The sequence below is a fragment of the Drosophila virilis genome, chromosome 3, assembly GCF_030788295.1.
Source record: "Drosophila virilis strain 15010-1051.87 chromosome 3, Dvir_AGI_RSII-ME, whole genome shotgun sequence".
Classification (NCBI taxonomy): Eukaryota; Metazoa; Arthropoda; class Insecta; order Diptera; family Drosophilidae; genus Drosophila; species Drosophila virilis.
In genome coordinates, this window is record NC_091545.1 from 5,704,993 (window position 1) to 5,723,282 (window position 18,290).

At 38.4% G+C, this 18,290-nt stretch overlaps 4 protein-coding genes across 4 annotated transcripts; 2 read left to right on the top strand and 2 right to left on the bottom strand.

Annotated features, from left to right (window-relative positions):
• Positions 1–2,679: 2,679 nt before the first annotated feature.
• On the top strand, positions 2,680–3,645 carry LOC6622991 (serine protease 3-like). The gene is made up of 2 exons (XM_032434936.2): positions 2,680–2,963; positions 3,030–3,645. Exons 1-2 carry the CDS (start codon positions 2,704–2,706, stop codon positions 3,592–3,594), a joined length of 825 nt encoding a protein of 274 aa, XP_032290827.1. The 5' UTR covers positions 2,680–2,703; the 3' UTR covers positions 3,595–3,645.
• A 9,179-nt stretch (positions 3,646–12,824) lies between these two features.
• On the top strand, positions 12,825–13,798 carry LOC6623031 (serine protease 3). Its single transcript, XM_002046483.3, has 2 exons — positions 12,825–13,100; positions 13,167–13,798. Exons 1-2 carry the CDS (start codon positions 12,841–12,843, stop codon positions 13,729–13,731), a joined length of 825 nt encoding a protein of 274 aa, XP_002046519.1. The 5' UTR covers positions 12,825–12,840; the 3' UTR covers positions 13,732–13,798.
• Positions 13,799–15,020: 1,222 nt separating this feature from the next.
• On the bottom strand, positions 15,021–15,868 carry LOC6623051 (serine protease 1-like). The gene has a single exon (XM_032434959.2). The coding sequence runs from the start codon at positions 15,851–15,853 to the stop codon at positions 15,056–15,058; it is 798 nt and encodes a 265-aa protein (XP_032290850.1). The 5' UTR covers positions 15,854–15,868; the 3' UTR covers positions 15,021–15,055.
• Positions 15,869–16,850: 982 nt separating this feature from the next.
• Positions 16,851–17,718, bottom strand: LOC6623055 (serine protease 1). The gene has a single exon (XM_002046485.4). It carries the CDS (start codon positions 17,699–17,701, stop codon positions 16,901–16,903), a length of 801 nt encoding a protein of 266 aa, XP_002046521.1. The 5' UTR covers positions 17,702–17,718; the 3' UTR covers positions 16,851–16,900.
• Between the last annotated feature and the right edge of the window lie 572 nt (positions 17,719–18,290).

Here is an 18,290-nt window from a genome sequence, read left to right on the forward strand (position 1 = left end):
GGACATTGTTGTTAGAGCTGCCATTGCTGCAGGATATGCGTCTAATAAGCGTGTGTGAGTATGTTCCCGCTGAGTGAGTGGGTAAGTAGTAAGCGCATTACGTATACGTAATATAAGAAATGCTGCCTGGCAATTTAAAGTGCCGCTGCGAAAATTGATGCGCCGCCTTCATACTTTAAGCAGTTAGCTATATTCAAGGCAAATATTTCCAGAAAATTACTTTCTTTTGTTTCACAAACTGATGACAGACGGAAAGAGAACTGCAAAGAGGATAAACAGCAGCACGAAAAAACGCAGATATAAGCAGCAATCAGGCAGCGGAAAAACAGCGCTGCTAGAAAAATAACTATATAAAAAAAAGCTATTCGTTGAGATGTTGAGATATTAAATACCCTCGTATTCATATGAAAGATTTCAGATGAATTAATACTCCCAAGCAAACAATACAGAAAATATATGATAATATGTGATAATGGGAAGCTAGTGCTTGCTGAGCTAGGTCAAATTATCTTGAAAAATGAAAAAACTATAAAATAAAAGCTTATTTTTTTGATGGGTATATTCTATTTATCTATATGATCCAAGAATCAGATTAAAGATCAAAAAGTTGTATACTTATGCATTCTTATTTAACAACCAATTTAAAGCTGATCAGAAAGTTATCCTAGAAGTCGAGTAAGAGGCGACCCTATCAAGATATGTCGCACAATCCGACAACCCTCTGTCAGAGTATTTAGCATGTAAACAAGTCGTGAATAAATTTCAAATAAGAGACCTCTACATTAATGAGCTAATAAGCGAAGCGAGTGGCTGTCAAACTGAGGCGCTGTCTTAAAGCCGAAAATGTCGCCAGGCCGTAAACTATTTGAATTTAGCCAGCTCACGCACACACACACACACACACACGCACACACACAAACTGTCGGAGTCGGCATTTATGAGCCAGCCAGATTCAGAGACAACAACTTACATGTGTCAGCAGCATTGGCAATGAATTGTTTTTATGTGCTAATGCACAGCTTGGCAGCAGACCGCTTTTCGCTTCCCAAGATGCCCCTATCCAAACCAGTCCCTGTTCCTGTTTGTGAACCCAATCCCAGTTGATTTGTTTGCATGCTTAGCACGTAAAGCGATTTGATTTCAATTTTCCAGATTCAGCTGACCAGCTGACCAGCGCCCAGGCGTCTACTTTGCCGGAATGACTTGGCAACATTTGGGAGAACGTTGCGTATGCGGAATATGTTTTAAGGGTCTTGCCTAATCGCCGGGAATATCCCACACTTGAATTGCTTAGCGCTAGGCTATGATTTTAGCTAGCGATAAAAATTATGTACAGAAACATAATCAATTATCGTTTAATCAAATTCATAAGTATTTCGATTTATTTTGTGTTCAATGGACGCGAAGGGTATATATTTGAGTAGTGCAAAGTTATAGATGGAAGAAGGTAGAGATGCCTTCGTATAAACTATAAACAAATAGGGATTATTTAATTTATGCAAAGGCTTGTAGAAACTATATATATTTTTCCTCCGAGATATCTATCTGTCTGTAAGATGCCTTCTAGTATAGTTAAGCAGATATGCATCTTGGAGGAAGCTTATAAAAAGTTTATTCGTAGGCATCTGTATATATACCACCATCTGAAAGTATAAGGGCTAAAGTCGTCAAATTTGTTTTTTTGGCTTTCGTATATAGCTTATAACTTCTTTAAGACTATCTATAACATTGCCTTTTCCCCAAAATCCATAATTTAAATATAAATAAAAAATTATTAACTTCATTTTAGGTTTATCCACTTTGACCTAAAAACATTTTTCAATTATCGAACAATTGGAGAGCACATTAATAAGATAAAGTCGAGAGCAAAAGAAACACAGCTGCTATTAAAAATGATTTACCTGCAGAGCATCTGCCAGTCGAGTATCATAAAAAAGAGTACTCTAACTTTTTTTCTTTACTTATGAAATTTCTGCCAAAAATATCATATCAGCAGGCAGCTAAAGTTCAAGTGATACAAAAATCCGTTTGTGCTTTAATAGAATATGTTTTCTTTATCTAGAAATGCGTTTGGAATTTTAGCTGAAACTTTTAAACATTTTACTAATTAAAATCTATAAAAATACCAAAAATTTGTGAGCATATTTCGATAACATTTGGCAGCTATGCCTAGATAGCAAAGATTATGTTGGCTAAAGTTTGCCAGTACGAGCCAGCGTATTTCTTCAACGAAGAATTTTTTTTTAATTAAAATAAATCAAAAAGTACGACAATGATTCTGAGCTAAAGACAAGTCTTAACTATCTTTAGAAAAAATATAGATAGAAATCTTGCAGTGCAATTGCCGTCATAAGTAGAAATCACTTTCATATATTCAAGTGTCGCACGTGTGTCCCGCCCGGCCCGCAGCTCAAGTGTCTTTGATTGCTGGCCTGTGGTTTATAATGTCAATAATTTAATAGATAAGCATAGATAAGGAACATGTTTTGGCCAAAGCGCTTCAGTTGAGTCAATCAGGCAGGAGAGGTAGAAGGCTGCAAGGCAGGGGCAGCTCTTAAGAGTCCCATTGATCTTTCTTGCTTGAATTATAATCTTGAAAGCTTCATTTGATAACACAAAAGTTGTGGGCAAACTGATAATAATTTTAGTATAAAAGCAACAGTGGTCAATGGAAAATCATTCGTTCCTTCCACAACGATCAAGATGAAAGTGCTCGTAGTTCTTGCCCTGGCTTTTGCCACCGTCTCCGCCGGCATCCTGCCCAACAGTGTACCCGTACATCCTCGTGACTTGCCCGCCGTGCCCTCGATTCAGGGACGCATCACCAACGGCAAGACTGCCTCCGAGGGTCAGTTCCCCTACCAGGTGGGACTAAGCTTCTCCAGCTCCAGCGGCGGCTGGTGGTGCGGTGGCTCCATCATTGACAACCAGTGGGTGCTGACTGCCGCTCACTGCACCAGCGGGTAAGTGTTCCCATCCAAGACTTTGCCTTAATCCATTGCTAAACGATGTTATATTCTTGCCTGCAGTGCCTCCTCGGTGACCATCTACTATGGTGCTCTTCAGCGCACCAGCGCCAAGCTTACCCAGACCATCTCCAGCTCCAGCTTCAAGCAGCACACCAGCTACAACTCCGTTACCTTGGCCAACGACATCTCGCTGATCAAGACACCCACCGTCTCCTTCACCGCCTACATCAACAAGATTCAACTACCAGCTATTGCCAGCAGCTACTCCACCTATGCCGGCCAGAAAGCTATTGCTTCCGGCTGGGGCAAGACCTCCGATAGCGCTTCCGGTGTTACCAACGTCCTGCAGTACCAGACCTTTGATGTTGTGTCTGTCGCCACTTGCCAGGCCACCTATGGCTCTGCGGTCGCCAGCTCCAAGGTTATCTGCATTGCCACTCCCAACCAGTCTTCCACCTGCCAGGGTGACTCTGGCGGCCCCTTGGCCCTGCAGAGCAACGGCAGACTTATTGGTGTCACCTCGTTTGTGTCCAGCGCTGGCTGCCAGTCTGGTCTCCCATCTGGCTTCACCCGTGTGACCAGCTACTTGGACTGGATCAAGACCAACTCCGGCGTTTCCTACTAAATGCACTTTCAAAATACTCCGAAAATAAAATAACCTTTCCAAAAAATGTAATTTCCCACGGCGTTCTACTTCAACAATAGTTCAATTATCCAAAGCAGCTTAACGAGTTAGATATTTTTTTATTATTAGGCAGCTGGACATTGGCCCAAAGCGATCGTTACAAAAAGTCCTAAGGCCCGAATCGTCCTATTCAACTATTGAAACGAGGAACGCATTTTCGTTGGCATTACAAATATAGAGCAAAACCTAGTTAAAATCTGATTAAATTTGAGCGAGTTATGGGAGTGGGAAATTTTGACCTATGTCTATATCCGAATCCAAGGGGTACGATTTTGACATGAATTTCGACCAAAATTTACATAGTCAGATTTTAATGCCAGTTTATTCTAGAGGGAAAACTATGAACAAAAAGCCAAAGTTCGTGAAAATCTGATGAGATTTGACCGAGTTATGGGGGTGAGAAATTTTGACCTATGTCTATATCCGAATCTAAGGGGTAAGATTTTGACATGAATTTCGACCAAAATTTACATAGTCAGATTTTAATGCCAGTTTATTCTAGAGGGAAAACTATGAACAAAAAGCCAAAGCTCGTGAAAATCGGATGAGATTTGACCAAGTTATGGGGTTGAGAAATTTTGACCTATGTCTATATCCGAATCTAAGGTGTAAGATTTTGACATGAATTTCGACCGAAATTTACATAGTCAGATTTTAATGCCAGTTTATTCTAGAAAGAAAACTATGAACAAAAAGCCAAAGCTCGTGAAAATCGGATGAGAATTGACCGAGTTATGGGGGTGAGAAATTTTGACCTATGTCTATATCCGAATCCAAGAGGTAAGATATTGACATGAATTTCGACCAAAATTTACATAGTCAGATTTTAATGCCAGTTTATTCTAGAGGGAAAACTATGAACAAAAAGCCAAAGTTCGTGAAAATCTGATGAGATTTGACCGAGTTATGGGGGTGAGAAATTTTGACCTATGTCTATATCCGAATCTAAGGGGTAAGATTTTGACATGAATTTTGACCAAAATTTACATAGTCAGATTTTAATGCCAGTTCATTCTAGAGGGAAAACTATGAACAAAACGCCAAAGCTCGTGAAAATCGGATGAGAATTGACCGAGTTATGGGGGTGAGAAATTTTGACCTATGTCTATATCCGAATCTAAGGGGTAAGATTTTGACATGAATTTCGACCAAAATTTACATAGTCAGATTTTAATGCCAGTTTATTCTAGAGGGAAAACTATGAACAAAAAGACAAAGTTCGTGAAAATCTGATGAGATTTGACCGAGTTATGGGGGTGAGAAATTTTGACCTATGTCTATATCCGAATCTAAGGGGTAAGATTTTGACATGAATTTCGACCAAAATTTACATAGTCAGATTTTAATGCCAGTTTATTCTAGAGGGAAAACTATGAACAAAAAGCCAAAGTTCGTGAAAATCTGATGAGATTTGACCGAGTTATGGGGGTGAGAAATTTTGACCTATGTCTATATCCGAATCTAAGGGGTAAGATTTTGACATGAATTTTGACCAAAATTTACATAGTCAGATTTTAATGCCAGTTTATTCTAGAGGGAAAACTATGAACAAAAAGCCAAAGCTCGTGAAAATCGGATGAGAATTGACCGAGTTATGGGGGTGAGAAATTTTGACCTATGTCTATATCCGAATCTAAGGGGTAAGATTTTGACATGAATTTCGACCAAAATTTACATAGTCAGATTTTAATGCCAGTTTATTCTAGAGGGAAAACTATGAACAAAAAGACAAAGTTCGTGAAAATCTGATGAGATTTGACCGAGTTATGGGGGTGAGAAATTTTGACCTATGTCTATATCCGAATCTAAGGGGTAAGATTTTGACATGAATTTCGACCAAAATTTACATAGTCAGATTTTAATGCCAGTTTATTCTAGAGGGAAAACTATGAACAAAAAGCCAAAGTTCGTGAAAATCTGATGAGATTTGACCGAGTTATGGGGGTGAGAAATTTTGACCTATGTCTATATCCGAATCTAAGGGGTAAGATTTTGACATGAATTTGGACCAAAATTTACATAGTCAGATTTTAATGCCAGTTCATTCTAGAGGGAAAACTATGAACAAAAAGCCAAAGCTCGTGAAAATCGGATGAGAATTGACCGAGTTATGGGGGTGAGAAATTTTGACCTATGTCTATATCCGAATCCAAGAGGTAAGATATGGACATGAATTTCGACCAAAATTTACATAGTCAGATTTTAATGCCAGTTTATTCTAGAGGGAAAACTATGAACAAAAAGCCAAAGTTCGTGAAAATCTGATGAGATTTGACCGAGTTATGGGGGTGAGAAATTTTGACCTATGTCTATATCCGAATCTAAGGGGTAAGATTTTGACATGAATTTGGACCAAAATTTACATAGTCAGATTTCAATGCCAGTTTATTCTAGAGGGAAAACTATGAAGAAAAAGCCAAAGCTCGTGAAAATCTGATGAGATTTGACCGAGTTATGGGGTGAGAAATTTTGACCTATGTCTATATCCGAATCCAAGGGGTACGATTTTTACTTGAATTTCGACTGAAATTTACATAGTCAGATTTTAATGCCAGTTTATTCTAGAGGGAAAGCTGTGAACAAAAAGCCAAAGCTCGTGAAAATCTGATGAGATTTGACCGAGTTATGGGGTGAGAAATTTTGACCTATGTCTATATCCGAATCCAAGGGGTACGATTTTTACTTGAATTTCGACTGAAATTTACATAGTCAGATTTTAATGCCAGTTTATTCTAGAGGGAAAGCTGTGAACAAAAACCCAAAGTTCGTGAAAATCTGATGAGATTTGACCGAGTTATGGGGTTGAGAAATTTTGACCTATGTCTATATCCGAATCTAAGGGGAAGATTTTGACATAAATTTCGACCAAAATTTACATAGTCAGATTTAAATGCCAGTTTATTCTAGAGGGAAAACTATGAACAAAAAGCCAGAGCTCGTGAAAATCTGATAAGATATGACCGAGTTATGGGGGTGAGAAATTTTGACCTATGTCTATATCCGAATCTAAGGGGTAAGATTTTGACATGAATTTGGACCGAAATTTACATAGTCAGATTTTAATGCCAGTTTATTCTAGAGGGAAAACTATGAACAAAAAGCCAAAGCTCGTGAAAATCTGATGAGATTTGACCGAGTTATGGGGGTGAGAAATTTTGACCTATGTCTATATCCGAATCTATGGGGTAAGATTTTGACATGAATTTCGTCCAAAATTGACGTCTTCAGATTTTAATGCCAGTTTATTCTAGAGGGAAAACTATGAAGAAAAAGCCAAAGCTCGTGAAAATCTGATGAGATTTGACCGAGTTATGGGGTGAGAAATTTTGACCTATGTCTATATCCGAATCCAAGGGGTACGATTTTTACTTGAATTTCGACTGAAATTTACATAGTCAGATTTTAATGCCAGTTTATTCTAGAGGGAAAGCTGTGAACAAAAACCCAAAGCTCGTGAAAATCTGATAAGATATGACCGAGTTATGGGGGTGAGAAATTTTGACCTATGTCTATATCCGAAGCCAAGGGGTAAGATTTTGACATGAATTTCGACCAAAATTTACATAGTCAGATTTTAATGCCAGTTTATTCTAAAGGGAAAACTATGAACAAAAAGCCAAAGCTCGTGAAAATCTGATGAGATTTGACCGAGTTATGGGGTGAGAAATTTTGACCTATGTCTATATCCGAATCCAAGGGGTAAGATTTTTACATGAATTTTGACTGAAATTTGCGTAGTCAGATTTTAATGCCAGTTTATTCTAGAGGGAAAACTATGAACAAAAAGCCAAAGTTCGTGAAAATCTGATGAGATTTGACCGAGTTATGGGGGTGAGAAATTTTGACCTATGTCTATATCCGAATCTAAGGGGTAAGATTTTGACATGAATTTGGACCAAAATTTACATAGTCAGATTTTAATGCCAGTTTATTCTAGAGGGAAAACTATGAACAAAAAGCCAAAGCTCGTGAAAATCGGATGAGAATTGACCGAGTTATGGGGGTGAGAAATTTTGACCTATGTCTATATCCGAATCTAAGGGGTAAGATTTTGACATGAATTTCGACCAAAATTTACATAGTCAGATTTTAATGCCAGTTTATTCTAGAGGGAAAACTATGAACAAAAATTCAAAGTTCGTGAAAATCTGATGAGATTTGACCAAGTTATGGGGGTGAGAAATTTTGACCTATGTCTATATCCGAATCTATGGGGTAAGATTTTGACATGAATTTCGTCCAAAATTTACGTCTTCAGATTTTAATGCCAGTTTATTCTAGAGGGAAAACTATGAAGAAAAAGCCAAAGCTCGTGAAAATCTGATGAGATTTGACCGAGTTATGGGGTGAGAAATTTTGACCTATGTCTATATCCGAATCCAAGGGGTACGATTTTTACTTGAATTTCGACTGAAATTTACATAGTCAGATTTTAATGCCAGTTTATTCTAGAGGGAAAGCTGTGAACAAAAACCCAAAGCTCGTGAAAATCTGATAAGATATGACCGAGTTATGGGGGTGAGAAATTTTGACCTATGTCTATATCCGAAGCCAAGGGGTAAGATTTTGACATGAATTTCGACCAAAATTTACATAGTCAGATTTTAATGCCAGTTTATTCTAAAGGGAAAACTATGAACAAAAAGCCAAAGCTCGTGAAAATCTGATGAGATTTGACCGAGTTATGGGGTGAGAAATTTTGACCTATGTCTATATCCGAATCCAAGGGGTACGATTTTTACTTGAATTTCGACTGAAATTTACATAGTCAGATTTTAATGCCAGTTTATTCTAGAGGGAAAGCTGTGAACAAAAACCCAAAGTTCGTGAAAATCTGATGAGATTTGACCGAGTTATGGGGTTGAGAAATTTTGACCTATGTCTATATCCGAATCTAAGGGGAAGATTTTGACATAAATTTCGACCAAAATTTACATAGTCAGATTTAAATGCCAGTTTATTCTAGAGGGAAAACTATGAACAAAAAGCCAGAGCTCGTGAAAATCTGATAAGATATGACCGAGCTATGGGGGTGAGAAATTTTGACCTATGTCTATATCCGAATCTAAGGGGTAAGATTTTGACATGAATTTGGACCGAAATTTACATAGTCAGATTTTAATGTCAGTTTATTCTAGAGGGAAAACTATGAACAAAAAGCCAAAGCTCGTGAAAATCTGATGAGATTTGACCGAGTTATGGGGGTGAGAAATTTTGACCTATGTCTATATCCGAATCTATGGGGTAAGATTTTGACATGAATTTCGTCCAAAATTTACGTCTTCAGATTTTAATGCCAGTTTATTCTAGAGGGAAAACTATGAAGAAAAAGCCAAAGCTCGTGAAAATCTGATGAGATTTGACCGAGTTATGGGGTGAGAAATTTTGACCTATGTCTATATCCGAATCCAAGGGGTACGATTTTTACTTGAATTTCGACTGAAATTTACATAGTCAGATTTTAATGCCAGTTTATTCTAGAGGGAAAGCTGTGAACAAAAACCCAAAGCTCGTGAAAATCTGATAAGATATGACCGAGTTATGGGGGTGAGAAATTTTGACCTATGTCTATATCCGAAGCCAAGGGGTAAGATTTTGACATGAATTTCGACCAAAATTTACATAGTCAGATTTTAATGCCAGTTTATTCTAAAGGGAAAACTATGAACAAAAAGCCAAAGCTCGTGAAAATCTGATGAGATTTGACCGAGTTATGGGGTGAGAAATTTTGACCTATGTCTATATCCGAATCCAAGGGGTAAGATTTTTACATGAATTTTGACTGAAATTTGCGTAGTCAGATTTTAATGCCAGTTTATTCTAGAGGGAAAACTATGAACAAAAAGCCAAAGTTCGTGAAAATCTGATGAGATTTGACCGAGTTATGGGGGTGAGAAATTTTGACCTATGTCTATATCCGAATCCAAGGGGTAAGATTTTTACATGAATTTGGACCAAAATTTACATAGTCAGATTTTAATGCCAGTTTATTCTAGAGGGAAAACTATGAACAAAAAGCCAAAGCTCGTGAAAATCGGATGAGAATTGACCGAGTTATGGGGGTGAGAAATTTTGACCTATGTCTATATCCGAATCTAAGGGGTAAGATTTTGACATGAATTTCGACCAAAATTTACATAGTCAGATTTTAATGCCAGTTTATTCTAGAGGGAAAACTATGAACAAAAATTCAAAGTTCGTGAAAATCTGATGAGATTTGACCAAGTTATGGGGGTGAGAAATTTTGACCTATGTCTATATCCGAATCTAAGGGGTAAGATTTTGACATGAATTTGGACCAAAATTTACATAGTCAGATTTTAATGCCAGTTCATTCTAGAGGGAAAACTATGAACAAAAAGCCAAAGCTCGTGAAAATCGGATGAGAATTGACCGAGTTATGGGGGTGAGAAATTTTGACCTATGTCCATATCCGAATCCAAGAGGTAAGATATGGACATGAATTTCGACTGAAATTTGCGTAGTCAGATTTTAATGCCAGTTTATTCTAGAGGGAAAACTATGAACAAAACCCCAAAGCTCGTAAAAATCTGATGAGATTTGACCGAGTTATGGGGTGAGAAATTTTGACCTATGTCTATATCCGAATCCAAGGGGTAAGATTTTTACATGAATTTCGACTGAAATTTGCGTAGTCAGATTTTAATGCCAGTTTATTATAGAGGGAAAACTATGAATAAAAAGCCAAAGCTCGTGAAAATCTGATGAGATTTGACGGAGTTGTGCCAGTTTATTCTAGAGGAAAAACTTTGAACAAAAAGCTAAAGCTCGTAAGAATCTGATGAGATTTGACCGAGTTATGGGGGTGAGAAATTTTGACCTATGTGTATATCCGAATCCAAGGGGTAAGATTTTTACATGAATTTCGACTGAAATTTGCGTAGTCCGATTTTAATGCCAGTTTATTCTAGAGGGAAAACTATGAAGAAAAAGTCAATGCTCATGAATTTCGACAAAAATTTACATAGTCAGATTTTAATGCCAGTTTATTCTAGAGGGAAAACTATGAACACAAAGCCAAAGCTCGTGAAAATCTGATGAGATTTGACCGAGTTATGGGGGTGAGAAATTTTGACCTATGTCTATATCCGAATCCAAGGGGTAAGAGTTTGGCATGAATTTCGACTGAAATTTAGAGGGAAAACTATAAAGAAAAAGCCACAGCTCGTGAAAATCTGATGAGATCTGACCGAGTTATGGGGGTGAGAAATTTTGACCTATATCTATATCCGAATCTAAGTGGTAAGATTTTGACATGAATTTCGACCAAAATTTACATAGTCAGACTTTTATGCCAGTTTATTTTAGAGGGAAAACTATGAAGAAAAAGCCAAAGCTCGTGAAAATCTGATGAGATTTGACCGAGTTATGGGGTGAGAAATTTTGACCTATGTCTATATCCGAATCAAAGGGGTAAGATTTTTACATGAATTTCGACTGAAATTTGAGTAGTCAGATTTTAATGCCAGTTTATTCTAGAGGGAAAACTATGAATAAAAAGCCAAAGCTCGTGAAAATCTGATGAGATTTGACGGAGTTATGCCAGTTTATTCTAGAGGAAAAACTTTGAACAAAAAGCCAAAGCTCGTGAAAATCTGATGAGATTTGACCGAGTTATGGGGGTGAGAAATTTTGACCTATGTCTATATCCGAATCTAAGGGGTAAGATTTTGACATGAATTTCGATTGAAATTTACGTAGTCAGATTTTAATGCCAGTTTATTCTAGAGGGAAAACTATTAAATATAAAATTAATTTTCTATATAATTTTCTCTACATCTTAGCAACAGGGTGAAAACAGAGGAATTAATAATAATGCAATTGAAGGGCGACTAAAAAGATCCTGATCGTGTAACCAAAATAATATTCAGGCTCTACTCTCGGAACTTTAATTTACTTTCCAAAGTTCTCATGAGCTTAGCTAGGAAATTAAATAGACACGCTGAAAAGTATGCTTTAAAATTGCAACGCAAAAACTATATCCGAAATATGGTTAACTAACAACCCAAAAAGTATGTATCTAAATTGGCACATAATAAAAATTGTTGGCGTGTAGGAAGAGTCTTATTCCTGGGACCTTATTTCGATTAATAATAATTTATTTAGAATCTGCCGTTCCAAAGAGAACCCTTATGGGTTTCTTGCTGTGGAATTATAAAAAGCAACGCGTGATTAACCGAATCGTAAAGATTTCTTAAATCGGTTAAGATTTAGTCAGCCGACATTCTGTTCCCAGAAACACTAATTACTAAAGAAGAAAACTTAAGCAGATTGGGGGTAACAGGTCATGAACCTATAGAGAGAAGCGCTTTAAGACAGCTACATATATATTTCATATATGTTATGCTTCTTTTCAAGGCTTTGGGGAAAGCAGGAAATTTTGAAAATTTGTTTGCATGCTTAGCACGTAAAGCGAATTGATTTCAATTTTCCTAAGCTCAACTGACCAGCGCCAACCCATATTTTTTTCTAGAATAAATTGGCAACATTTGGGACAACGTTGCGTATGCGGAATATGTTCTAAAGGCCGAGCCCAATCTCTGGGAATATCCGACACTTGAATTAAGCAAAAGCGAAATATGATTTTGGTGAAATTCCCCAAAAACAATAATAATAGCAATGTTAAGAAGCACAATCAATTATCATTTAATCAATTTCGTAATTTGATTTATTTTGTTTTGCAAAAAATTCGTCTACCCTGTACCCATAAAGATAAAGGCATATTTGCGTTGTGAAACTGTGTGTATCAGGCGGAAAAGAGGAATGTGTGATGCCAAATATCATATTTATCCTTATAGTCCGTAGTGTATTTATATAGAGAAGTAAGAACTAATTGGTACAGGGTATTTTCTAGACACCCGAAAAATAGAATGAAAAAATAAAATTTCTGGTTAAAATTATATGATAAGTTCAAGTGGTAGAAAATCCATTTGAATTAAATAATTCTCAAACTAAAGAGTATTGATTATTCATTAGTATTGAGTGGGAAATAGATAAAGGCGGCAGGCATCCAGACACAGTTCTGAATGTCCCATTAATGTCTCCTGCTTAAAATACAATCTTAAAAGCTTCGTTTGATAAGGCTAGATAACAGCTGATTAGAACTGACTATAAAATACAGCTGTGATCAGTAGGAAATCATTCGTTCATTCAACAACGATCAAGATGAAAGTACTCGTAGTTCTTGCTCTGGCTTTTGCCACCGTCTCCGCTGGCGTTATGCCGCACAATGCACCCGTGCATCCTCGTGACTTGCCCGCCGTGCCCTCGATTCAGGGACGCATCACCAACGGCAAGACCGCCACGGAGGGTCAGTTCCCCTACCAGGTGGGACTAAGCTTCTCCAGCTCTAGCGGCAGCTGGTGGTGCGGTGGCTCCATCATTGACAACCAGTGGGTGCTGACTGCCGCTCACTGCACCAGCGGGTAAGTGTTCCCATCCAAGACTTTGCCATAATCCATTGCTAAACGGTTTTATATCCTTGTCTGCAGTGCCTCCTCGGTGACCATCTACTATGGTGCTCTTCAGCGCACCAACGCTAAGCTTACCCAGACCGTCTCCAGCTCCAACTTCAAGCAGCACACCAGCTACAACTCTATTGTTTTGTCCAACGACATCTCGTTGATCCAGACACCCACTGTCGCCTTCACCTCCTACATCAACAAGATTCAGCTGCCAGCTATTGCCAGCAGCTACTCCACTTATGCCGGCGAGAAGGCTGTTGCATCTGGCTGGGGCAAGACCTCCGATAGCGCTACCAGTGTAACCAACGTCCTGCAGTACCAGACCTTTGATGTTGTGTCTGTGGCCACATGCCAGGCCACCTATGGCTCTTTGACCGCCAGCTCCAAGGTTATCTGCATTGCCACTCCCAACCAGTCTTCCACCTGCAACGGTGATTCTGGTGGCCCATTGGTCCTCGAAAGCTCCGGCAGACTTATTGGTGTCACCTCGTTTGTGTCCAGCTCTGGCTGCGAGTCTGGCCTCCCAGCTGGCTTCACCCGTGTGACCAGCTACTTGGACTGGATCAAGACCAACTCCGGCGTTTCCTACTAAATGCACTTTCTACGGAATATTTCTAAATACTCCAAATAAACTGAGCTATACCAAAAAAAACATAAAATTTCGTTTGCTTTATATTTTGCAAATATTTCAATAGAAATCGTTTGGAATCTTTTCGTTACGATAGGTCTAGACATGGCACCCAACCGATTCTTAGGATCATGTGCCTTTGTCATCCTTATCCTCTTATTGTTTAACTATCGGAAATATTTTCATTCTTTTCAAACAGCTGGGCGAATGGTGTCTTCCCATATATAAGAGCCTAATTTATCTCTTCTATAAGATCCAAATCTAATTTAAACTAAATGTGTACGAAGATGTGATCGTTTCTTGTATATTATAATCTATTTTCTATTGATAGTACACAAAAGCGCGAGTTCGTCAGGCTTTTTCGGACAATTGTTTCAGGTTATGTAAGATAACAATGGACATGACAGCACTAATTTGTATTAGTAGAGGGATAAGACTGAGATATTATTTGGAATGTACATATCGCCTCGACTTTTGATACTGATCGAGTTAATGGGAATTTGTGCCACGCGCCTTGTTATATTTTTAGTACCATTAGCAAAGGTATAAATAATTATTATCTGTCTATATACCATACTATATCTTGCTTCTGCTAATCAAACAAGTGTTTTTTGATTTTGCCAGTCATTTAACCGTACTTGTCTGTAAATTTATTGCGATAAAAAAAACATGTAAGAATGCCGCCCGACTAGGAAATACCCTTATCCCAGCGACGAGCTGGCATTAAAAATTGAAATATATATATATATATATATATATATAAATAACAAAATATATATATATATATATATATAAATAACAAAATATATATATGTATTGTAGTTTAGTGTAGACCAGGCAAAAAGTACGAAAGCTAAAAGATAAGAGCGTTATTAAAAGCTCTAATTGTCGGTGAGACGCACACATTCATACATACATATACATATATGAATGATTGGACGGATCAGGTATAGCTCAATCGAACTCAATATGCGTGAAAATATGCTTCAGAATATATAAACCTAATGTGATCACAGGAATATCGTTACCCTAAAACCCAAATAGTATGCCCATAAAATGAACATAATCTGTCATGTGTGTAATTTAATTTTATAAAGTATGTTCGTCTTATTTGCCATCTTAAGATTGAACCTAAATCAATAATATTCCTAAATAAACCTGATTAATCTGTTTACTAAGCACATCCAAAGATCACAGATTAAAGACCCTGAACATTAAGTTTAAGTCCCCTCCGAATAAGCATTTAATAAGAGTTATCAACTTTGCTTGCTTTTTATTCAATAATTGTTTAATAAGAAATGCCAGTGTGGTCACGAATCCAGTCCAAGTGGTAGGTGACACGCGCAAAACCAGCAGGTCCACCAGATTGGCATCCAGCGGCAGCCACAAAGTTGGTAACACCGACCAGTTTGTTGCCGTCGTGTGTGACCAATGGGCCACCGGAGTCACCACTGCATGTACCCTTGCCATCGACAACACGCACACAGATAATCTTATCCTGGATCAGGCCCGTGCCATAGTAGTTTGCACACTCGGAATTATGAATAATCTGCAGGTCGGCGCACTGCAGCCAGTCGGGCAGTGGGCTGCCATCGTAGGTGCCACCCCAGCCGCAAGCAACGGCCCAGCGTTCATTGTAGTCATTGTAGCGATCGTTGTAGCTGGGCAGCTCCACCTTGTTGACCATGCTCCAGAAGTCCACATGGGGAATGCGGATCAGAGCGATGTCAGAGTCATGATGGTTGATGAAGTCGTTGCGGCCAACCCAGTGGGTGTACTGGGCGTCTGTGCGCCAGGTGGCACCAAAGTAGACGGTCACAGACTCAGCGCTGCCAGAGCAGTGCTCGGCAGTCAGAACCCAGGTGTTGCCAATGATAGAACCACCGCACCACCAGCCACCGCCGTTGCTGCTGAAGCCCAGGCCAACCGTGTAGGGAGCCTTACCCTCGTATGCGGGATAGCCATTAGTGATGCGTCCCTCGATTTTCGAGGATTTGGCCAGATCCTTGGGATAAGCAATACCCGCCGAGGGGGCCGCTGAGGCAGCGGCCACAGCCAAAACTAAAATTGTAATGAACACCTTCATGTCGCTTGCACAACTTGGGCTATGCCTTAAAGCTTGCCACTTTTATAGCTAAACTGTGCTGCACTCAATAATCTTTAAATATGAATGATTTATTTTTATTATCTTTACAACACACAAGTGGAATCGTAAAAATATTTTGTTTTGCCGGATAGAGGAAAAATCAATGATAATGATTGACACGAGTCACTTAAGATTTGCTCATATTTTCATTTTTTATATATATAATATTTTAAATTAATTATTAATAAATAATTCAAAATTGTTCTAACTCTTTCTGAATGTGCATAAATATATATGCTTGTACCTCTATATGTTAAGCGCCGACCAAGTTGACTTTACTGCTGTTGATTACGTTGCACGTTAAAAAATCTAAATGTGGGTAGCGCTTTACTATGCGCTTCTCATGAATTCACTTAAGTCATACAAGCGTGCATGACTTGCTAACTGTGATATTATCAAGTTGCGTGTGATTTACGTCACTTTTTTTTGGGCATATATATGAATGTACATATATACATATGTATGAATGCATGCATGCATGTATGCATGCGAGAATGCATGTATGTATGCATGTATGCATGTATATAGGCATGTTTATCTGCAGGAACACATGCATATGCGTATATATGTACGTATGCATGTATGTATGCATGCATGCATTTATGTAAATTTATATGTGTCTTCAAGAGTCAATTCTTGGCATGGTTGTGATTTATAAGATGATTTATTTTCGAGTTCGATCCAGGGAGAGGGAACCATCTCTTTGTAATTTATTTTTATTATACTAAGCAAACGAATAAAACTAGACTTGCATTTGGTGTTGGTAGAATTGTTTAATGTTGTATTGCTATGCTCAATATTCCAGTTCAAAAACTTTGTTGAATACCCCTTAACACGTATAATTTAGAAAAGCATACACCAATCCTAAAAAGGTATAAAAACTTTTCGCTAAAAAAGAGAATAATAATAAAGTAATACTGCTAAAAACAAATAGAAATAGCTTTTTCATAATTCTTTATATTTTCAATTAAATTCAGAGCTGATCGCTTAGTAGTAGGCAATGCCCGTAATGTCGCGAATCCAGTCCAAGTGGTAGGTGACACGCTGGAAGCCAGATGGATGCCCAGATTGGCAACCGGCAGAAGAAACCCAGTTGGTGACACCAATAAGTTTCTTGCCTTCGTGAATAACCAATGGACCGCCAGAATCTCCACTGCATGTCGATTTGCCTTCAGGAGTACGCACGCAAACAATGTTGTCCCCCACAACGCTAGAGCCATAAGTCTGCTGGCACTCGTGGTTGGGCATCACCTGCAGATCGACGCACTGCATCCAGTCGGGCAAGCCGCTGTTATCATAAGTACGTCCCCAGCCGCAGGCAAAGGACCACCATCCATTGAAATCGTTGTAGCGCTCGTTATAGCTGGGCAGCTCCACTTTGTTGACCAAATCCCAGAAGTCCACATGAGGAATACGGATCAAAGCAATATCGGCGGCATGGTGATTGATGATATCGTTGCGGCCAACCCAGTGAGTGAATATGGAGTTGGTGCGCCATGTGGCACCGAAGTGAACGCCAACGGCCTCAGCATTGCTGGTGCAGTGCTCGGCAGTCAGGACCCAGGTGTGTCCAATGATGGAGCCACCGCACCAGGTGGTACCACCTGGAATGTTAATGCTCAAGCCAACAGTGTACGGTGCTTGGCCCTCATATGCTGGATTTCCGTTGGTAATACGACCCTCGATCTTGTTGGGTTTGGGCAGATCCTTGGGATGCACTACAGAGTCGGTGGGTGCTGCCGTGGCGGCAGCAATGGCCAAAGCCAAACAAGCTACAAACAGTTTCATGTCTCAAACACTACTTGGTTCGGCAATTAATTTTCACCGAGCTTTTATAAGCCAGAGCGTTATTCACCCTCACATTTTCAAGTATTAAAGTATTTGTAAATTGATTTGCCTCATAAATATTCTCTGACAGTTCTTTATATAGATGCACCGAAGATAACGAAATACCAAGCCTAAGCTCTTCAGATTTAATGATTAAGTTCTTCAATTGGAATTATTATGGCAATGATTATGCGGCACAATTTGTAAGGTTAATATAAATCCGCTTGGATAAAGAAAACGAATTACCAGATGCGATTCCATTGCAGGAATGATTGAATAGTAATGTAAATTGGAATTAAAAAAAGTGCCTTAAAAGTAGATGGAGTGTAATAATTTGGGATAAAGAAGTATAATAATTATATGAAGGGAATAAATGCGATTCAACTGATATGGTTTGGATAACTGTAATAATAAATAGTATAAAAAGGCAAAATGCATAAATGAAAAAACTATAAAGTATGATTGGAATGAATAAGTAAAATTTATGTATATATCAATGGAATGAATATCGAGCAGAAAAACATGTCTGCCTGAAACGATCAAAAGGCCA

What these genes read in the sequence shown, in the direction of transcription:
- LOC6623055 (XM_002046485.4), bottom strand. Translation starts at nt 17,701, where the DNA reads ATGAAACTGTTTGTAGCTTGTTTGGCTTTGGCCATTGCTGCCGCCACG.
- LOC6623051 (XM_032434959.2), bottom strand. Translation starts at nt 15,853, where the DNA reads ATGAAGGTGTTCATTACAATTTTAGTTTTGGCTGTGGCCGCTGCCTCA.
- LOC6622991 (XM_032434936.2), top strand. Translation starts at nt 2,704, where the DNA reads ATGAAAGTGCTCGTAGTTCTTGCCCTGGCTTTTGCCACCGTCTCCGCC. An exon ending in GCCGCTCACTGCACCAGCGG is followed by an intron (nt 2,964 to 3,029) that starts GTAAGTGTTCCC and finishes TCTTGCCTGCAG; the next exon opens with TGCCTCCTCGGTGACCATCT.
- LOC6623031 (XM_002046483.3), top strand. Translation starts at nt 12,841, where the DNA reads ATGAAAGTACTCGTAGTTCTTGCTCTGGCTTTTGCCACCGTCTCCGCT. An exon ending in GCCGCTCACTGCACCAGCGG is followed by an intron (nt 13,101 to 13,166) that starts GTAAGTGTTCCC and finishes CCTTGTCTGCAG; the next exon opens with TGCCTCCTCGGTGACCATCT.